Source organism: Gossypium arboreum, chromosome 5 (assembly GCF_025698485.1).
Source record: "Gossypium arboreum isolate Shixiya-1 chromosome 5, ASM2569848v2, whole genome shotgun sequence".
In the NCBI taxonomy this organism is placed as follows: domain Eukaryota; kingdom Viridiplantae; phylum Streptophyta; class Magnoliopsida; order Malvales; family Malvaceae; genus Gossypium; species Gossypium arboreum.
Window position 1 is genome coordinate 82,323,167 of NC_069074.1, and position 7,853 is coordinate 82,331,019.

At 30.1% G+C, this 7,853-nt stretch overlaps 1 protein-coding gene across 5 annotated transcripts; it reads left to right on the forward strand.

Moving 5' to 3' along the window:
• The first annotated feature begins 893 nt into the window (after positions 1-893).
• LOC108464923 (axial regulator YABBY 5-like) lies at positions 894-6,359 on the forward strand. 5 transcript variants are annotated; one of them, XM_017765210.2, is made up of 8 exons: positions 894-1,060; positions 1,976-2,068; positions 2,928-3,047; positions 4,417-4,543; positions 4,638-4,686; positions 4,790-4,865; positions 5,004-5,072; positions 6,202-6,359. In XM_017765210.2, exons 2-8 carry the CDS (start codon positions 1,994-1,996, stop codon positions 6,235-6,237), a joined length of 552 nt encoding a protein of 183 aa, XP_017620699.1. In that variant the 5' UTR covers positions 894-1,060; positions 1,976-1,993; the 3' UTR covers positions 6,238-6,359. The 5 variants fall into 5 exon arrangements, with proteins under 5 accessions (XP_017620699.1, XP_017620696.1, XP_017620698.1 ...); XM_017765207.2 differs by lacking the exon at positions 894-1,060 and adding an exon at positions 1,385-1,572; XM_017765209.2 differs by lacking the exon at positions 894-1,060 and adding an exon at positions 1,607-1,680.
• The last annotated feature ends 1,494 nt before the right edge of the window (positions 6,360-7,853 follow it).

Genomic DNA, 7,853 nt, shown 5'->3' on the forward strand with positions numbered 1-7,853 from the left:
CAGTATAACCGCAAGAAATAAAGAAACTCATGATAACTTCCTAGGAAATCAACTAAGAATCTTCAATTTTGACAGAAATCTGCTTCAAAGTCAGCTTCAATGGTGTTTTTCGAGTTGTTTTCTTGAATATTCTCTGATGCTCACTCCTATCTTCTTATTTTCTTCATATATACGTCTTAGAATACCCGAAAAATCTAAAAATAGTGATTTTTCGTAGTTCGGTGCGTAATTCCGTGAAATCGACACGGTCTACCACATGTCTCTGTGTGTCACACGGACATGTGGTCTGGCCATGTGGAATGGTTCAGCCCATGTGGGTTACACAGCTGTGTGGTTTGGTCATGTGGCTTCTGCAACTTGCTCCGATCTCCAATTTTCACTCATTTTTCGCTCTTTTCGCTCCCAAGTGCTCTATTAAGCATTAAAACATGAATTTAAAGCATTATGAGTATAAAATTCACAACGAACATCGAATAATCCCCCAAAAATGCATTAAGAATGAGGTTAAAGCATGTTACTTTTAGCACTTATTACAATTCACACCTTTTGGTATTTTCGAGCTTAACTTCTTGGTTGATCGGTGTTCATTATCAGGTTGATTTGTTGATGACAGAGCTAGGAAGAAAATTTCAGCTATTTGATCAAGTTGATACATCTTTGATTTGTTTTTGAATTATTCTAATATTGCAATTATAATGTCATTTGTTTTTTTTTTTTTGAGATTATTCTGTAGACATTATATTTTTACATTAATTTATAGTAATTTATTTATCATTTGTACTATATTTCATATCATTGTATTTTTAGATTTTTATTAATAATAATATTTAAAAGAATAAAAAAAACATCGCCCATTAAGTTAACCATTCGCCCCCCAAAGTCTCTCTCTCCTACTAATGCTTCTGAGACACTAATTATGCTTCCTTTTATTCACTCTTTAATCATGTAAAGTCCAGAGAGTGTAAACGCTGAGTGTATAAACATCGGGATCGAAAATGACAGATGAAAGCACATTAACCCAAGCTCACTAACCAAATCATCTTTCCGTCCACCACTACAAGTAATTTGCTGTATCCAACAATTCTCCATACTTTGACTACAAAAGTTGCTTTCTTCATTTACTTTACCATCTATGCATATTATGCTCTAATTTTTTAGATTGCAGTTAATGAGAAAGGGGGGGGGGGGGGAATATCTAAAACATTCCTCACGGTGGCTTAGTTCTTAGCCACCTACAACAGGGTCCATTGGTATTCAATCAATCCCTTGAATAGGACACTTAGAAACACTTTATATTCTCGAATAAAGTAACCCTTGTCCCCTAAATATTACAACATTTGCATGTGTGTGTGAATATGTCTATGAACCCAAACCAAGTACCAAACCCCCGCAATTTAGTCAAGAATATGGCATTACTCAAGTAAACCACATTCATTCTTTCATATATCACTATATATAGAAAGCAATAATTACCAATGAAGTATCTCCTTCAATATATTGTTTTTGAAGAAGGGAAAAATAGGAAGGTTGTGTAGTTTGTTTTAGCAAACAAACATCAATCATCTTTCAATTGTAAGTTGATGCTGCCTTCAAAACCTTTCCCTTTCCTTGTGTCCAACCCTAACCCCATATTGTTTTGTCCATTTCCTCCAAGGACCCATCTCTACCTCTTTCTTGAGAGTGAGTGACTGTATGTGTTTGAAAATATTACTGAGAGAGAGAGAATGCACTCTTTTTTGTTTTCTGGTGTTGCCTGCCATGGCACTACAAATCCCACGTTTTTCTCTGTCTGCTTCTGCCTTCTTTACAGAGATAGTTGCTTGAATTTCCTTTTTTTCATTTTCTTAGTTCATAATAATTGTGCTTTGCTGTTTGATCATAAATATGTACTTTGGGTATAGTATTTCCTTGCAAGAGTTTTTGTGTGTCTACGTTTTGTTGCTCTCTTCATCACTATTCTCTTTATTTTCTTCAGCTTGAACAAAATACAAGAATGTCAAGCTTCAACAATTCTGCTCCAGAACAACTGTGCTACATCCCTTGCAACCTTTGCAACATCATTCTTGCGGTATGTAGTTTTGATCCATAGTTCCATACCCTATTTTATCTCTTTTTTTCCTTCTATTTTTATATGCTTAATGTTGAAGACAGATTTTATCACTTTCTTGGGTGTTTTTTCTTTAAAAATTTATTCTAGGGTCTTCTGGTAATGAAGTCAGGTCACTATCCTAAGACTTCTTTTTCTTATTTGTTTGCAGGAAAGTCATAAATTCTCTTTGATTTTTTTTTCTTTTGCAGATCTTACCCTTAGAGAGAAGTTATTAAATATGGGATCTTAAATTTTGTAGAAGATAAAAACAAGCATGTGATGATATATATAAACACATAGAATGAATGAATGAATAAAGATGACATTTCCTGCATATTTTCCACTGATTACCTCAACCTTTTCCTCATTAAAATACTGCAGGTACCTGCCTTGAGTTTTTTTCTTTTGCAAAAGCTTCTTTTTTTAGACTGAGAATGGAAAATGAAAGGGACTACCTCAGTTGTCTTCCTCAAAAACCCCATTTTCATGTACATAAAGTGTTTTTGAACAATGAGAAAGATCAAAGATTGATAAGTGTTGACTACCCAAAAAAAGAGAATAAAAGAAAAAACAAAGCCCTAGATTTTGTACCATTTGTGATCTCAAACAAAAGCTTCATATACTTCCAAAAACCCTTTATCTTTATGCAAAGATCCCAAGTTATTTCATTTTATAATATTTCATCTCTTTTGCTTCCTTTGAAAGATCATAAAACTTTGTATAAGCTATTGTTCTTAAAAACCATATTTTTCTTAAGATTTAATGAAAACCCTAAATTTTAACAAGCAAATTATGTTCATGTAAAAGCGTAATTTTACGAGATAAATGGTTTTGGCAGGTGAATGTTCCCTGCAGCTGCTTGTTTGAAACTGTGACAGTTCGATGTGGGCAGTGCACCAATCTGTGTTCAATAAACATGGCAGCTTCCTTTCAATCCAGAGCTGGAAAAGAGATCCAGGTGATGACCATAATTTTGTTTTAAAGAAAATATTTTACCCTTTTTTTTCTATCTTTTTTTTTCTTGGAGATCTAGCTAGGGTTTCTGGGATTTTGTCTATTTCTAAGAAAAAATCCAGTAAATTTTCGTGGGGCTTGAAATCTAGGGTTTTAAGCCTCATTTCTTCAAACCTATTTGATATTGAAAGCATCTTTTTTTCCCCATAACCCTAGGAGCTAATCAAATTACCTGCAAATTTAAAACGTAATTCTTGAAAGCTTTGTTAAAAGCCAGTATATGGTTGGTTATTTAGGGCAAATTGAGTGGCAAATTTAAAACGTAATTCTTGAAAGCTTTGTTAAAAGCCAGTATATGGTTGGTTATTTAGGGCAAATTGAGTGTTTTTAGAGATTTTTTTCACATTTAATTTTCATTGAGCCGCAATTTGTAAAAGATTTAACCTTGATTTTGATTGACATGAATTTTAGGGTTTATAGGCTTTCAGTCACTATTCACTCTTTTTCTTAAATTTTGTCTTCTACTACACTAAATTTCAAAGCCTTAATTCTATTAGATCCCAAGAAGCTTTTTTCTTTTTTTTTTTTTCTAAAAAAAAAAAGGCATCTTCTTTTATTTTATTGATGTAGTCACTTCAATTTTGTTTTTTCCCTTTGTTTTGCTTCTTCCTTTTCCTCATTTTATGGGGTAAATAGATATAAACACAGCTTTAAGAAAAGTCTTTGGGAATAGTAAAGTAAATTTATAATGCCAACTTCAAATCCATTAATAGTATTTATACTTTAAATAGTTATTTTGTTTATACATCTATATGTATTATCTAGTCCGTGAGTTTAGATATTACAACATTTTACCAATAGAAATTGAAATATCTTGTTATGTAAAGACAGGTTTGTCCACATTTTACAAATAAAACCAAGAAATAAATCATATTGTGATTCTAAAACCTCACTAAATGAGCATAAGAATACCCATAATCTTTTTAATTTTCAACTACTTCCACATCTAGCTACAATGATGATAAAATGATAAAAATCTCTTTTTTACATTTGATGTTCGGAGTTCATTAGGATTTAGTTACTAAGCTAGCTCAATAATGTGTTGTTATGGTCTCAAGTTATAGATCGTGTCACTTAATTACCGAAAGGAAATCATTTACCTTAAATTTGTTACTTCTTATTAAATAGAAGTTACGTTGGTTTATTTGTTTGAATAAAAATACTTTAAAAAAAAAAAACAAGACTTTAAATAAAGAAAGACTGCTAATACCAGAAATAAGCTAACATCTCTCTCAAGAAGTAATAATTAAGGTCTTCAATGCCAGGATATAGAGTTCATTGATGGATGTTTGGTGTAATGAAAAATGTTTTAGGTGCCTAACTACACATCATCGGAGTATAGAATTGAGTTAGGGTCTTCTTCTTCCAAAGGCAAGAACAAGTTACCAAAACGACCAACAATTATGAATACTACCACACAAGAAAGGGTTGTTAACCGACGTGAGTAGCCAATCTTTACCCTACATTTTTTGTTATTATTCTTTTTTATATACTAAATTTTTATGGACTGTCTATTTTTCCTTTTCTTTTTCAGCTCCTGACAAGAGGCATAGGGCACCTTCATTGTACAATCAGTTCATCAAGTAATTCTAAACATAGTTACTGTACTTTGATTATTATAACTATTTTTCATGGATTTTTTTAATGTTTTGAGAGCAATAATAATGGGGTTTTCTTTTTATATAGAGAGGAGATTCAAAGGATCAAGCTGAACAATCCTGATATCAGTCATAGGGAGGCATTTAGCACTGCTGCCAAAAATGTAAGTCTAACACAGTCATTTCACCATCAAAATCTTTTAAAGCAATGATCAAATGAATCTCACATTCATTCAATCAAATAATATGAACCATTCATGGACTTTGTTTATGTTGTTATATGGGGTCCTCGACTAATATAGTGGGCACGCTTCCCTCACATTCATTTTGGACTGATGTTGGAGACTGGAACTCAACCTAAGCTGAATGATGTAAGTAATGATTTCATTTTCAAAGTATATAATTATGTTTTCAACTTCACTTTTTTTCTTGTTGATGCATGAAAGGGATTGATCTTATATCTTTTAGAGAAAGGGGAGGGAAGGGCTCAATTCTATGCCTATTGTAGTAAAGTTTTCTTTAGTGTTGCCTGCTTTGTTTACCAGTATTTCCTTTGGTATTCCATTATGGGAATGGAATTTCATCCTATGTTACTCGAACTTTTTGTTTTGAAGTATTCAAAACAAAAATGTGGGAATATGATCTTCCAAATACATGAAATTTATTTTTTTTAAAAATGCTATTCATACCGATGTGAATGCATAATTGTATCTGACACTCACATTTAAAGTCCGAATAATCAATTTTCTTACATTTCCTTGCCATATAAGCTAGCTTATTTTGTTCTCTTTAGATTCTTGATTAAACTGTGTTCCCCCCTAGTTTTGAATTATTTAATGAGCTTTAATACTATATTAAATTAGATATAATAAAGGCATAATGATTTTTGATCTTCTAACTTTATAAAGAAAATCATTTTAAGCCTTTATTTAATTTTTAGTCCTTAAATTTGTTTTTTTTTGTCAAATCATCAAAAATGGATGAAAAAGTTAATATTTGTTAACTTTATTGACGTGACATACAGATGGATTACATGTCGTCATTTAATTAATTTTTAAAATTTTAAAATATTAAAAATGTCTTTTTTATAATTTAATGGTTTTCAATTTTTAAAAAAATATTTTTAAAAAATTTAAAATTTTAGAAAATTAATTAATTGTTGACGTGTCATTTACATGGCAATTAATATATATGTCACATCAATAAAATTAACAAAAATAACTTTTCCATCCATTTTAGGTGATTTGACAAAAAAATAAGTTTAAGGGCTAAAAATCTGATAAGTTAAAAGGAGAAGGGCTAAAATGATTGTTTTCATAAAGTTAGAAAGCTAAATAAATCATTATGCCTATAATAAATTATTCTAAATTATACTTTCCAAGTAATGCTTTAACTATTTTCTAATGTCAACAAAATTGTTGTTTAGAAGATGAGCATGAGCTACCTCAAGATTGTGTTGATTGACCATTTTTGCTCTTTTTCTTCAATGATTCTGTGCAGGACTCGACTGAGCATTTCCAGCAGCTCCTTAAGTGAAAATGGATATTCATTTTCGACCATCCTGATATATATATATATATATATATGTATGTGTGTTGTTTGAAGCGAAAGGCTTTCACTATTAGAAGACTGAATGAACTTAAATTTGTTTGTCTAAATAGGGTTTGAATAGCTTACTTTTATTCACCAGTTATTTTATTTATGTAATGGTTGAAGTTATTAAGTATTGACTTTAAAAAGCAAAATGAAATCAACCTTTCGCTACGTTATTTTTTTTTTGGTACATAAAAAAAGAGTAATTAACTACTATAATCTAACTTCCCCTAACACAAGCATAAGCTTTGCAGTAAGGGAAGATTGGACATACGAGAAGCTAATTTACGATAACTAGATCTATTTATAGGATGAGTCATTCGTTTATATATGAAAACCCGCTCGAAAATGGGAGGGCTTCATAAAATTATTGAAGCCCTAAAAATGAGTTTGAGTAAAATTTAAGGCCTGTTTTCTAAATGAGTTAGACATTGAGTAAGATTTTTTAACTCAAGTCTGGTCCAACCTAAATATATTATTTAATGGTACTTCAGTTTTTTCATTTATAAAAAAAATAAAAATATGCATATTGTGGGATTCAAACCTACGTTGATTATATCAGTAAAATATTTAATTTATCACTCAACTAAAATATTATTTTAATATTTTGACATATATTTTTTATTTTATTATGCACACTCTTTTACCTCTATTAATTTTATATATCTATCTATACTATTATTTAAGTATTTTACTAAGTTGGTGTCACCCTCAACCGGCTACCAACTCAATTGTTAAATTAAAAAATGCCCTCCCATAATTAAATTATGTTATATATTATTCGAGGTTATTTTAGTCTTTTTGAATCTACTTTGATTGTATCAATAAAACCTTTAATTTACAACTCAACTAAAGGATTATTTTCATATTTTTATACAATTTTATTTTGTTATGCAAACTATATTACCTCCATTATTTATATATCTATCTATACTTCTATATTATTTATTAAGCATCTAAATGAGTTGGTGTCACCCTCAACCGGGTCACCAGCACGGTCAAAAAATTATTGAAACGTCCGGACATACTTAAAAAAAAAAGTTATATTATTCAAGGTATTTTAGTCTTTTCGTTTTAACAAAAACCAATTAAAATACACATATGATCTGATTTGAACCCTCACCAATTAGATTACTAAAACCTTAAATTTATCACTCAACCAAATTTTCATTTAAATATATTTTATATACTTTTGTTTTAATATACTCAATTTATTATCTACATTGGTTGTATAACTAGTTTCAAATCATATATTTCATTATTTTTTGTATGTTATTTTTAAACAAGTATTTATGTTTTAAATTTGTGGTTTCCACACGCATACGCATGTGATAGATTTTCTAGTATAGATTAATAATATTGTTAATTGAGTTTGTATCACAAGTCAACTCGACACTAACTTACAGTAGTTGACAAAACCATTGTAGACACCTAAGTTTGTTCGGATGGTTTAATTTTGAGTTAGTCGGGTTTTAAATTTTTAGAAAACGGCTTATTTGGGCTCTTTGAAATAAGTCAGAATTTAATGTAAATTTGGAACTATTGATTTAATTTTAAAA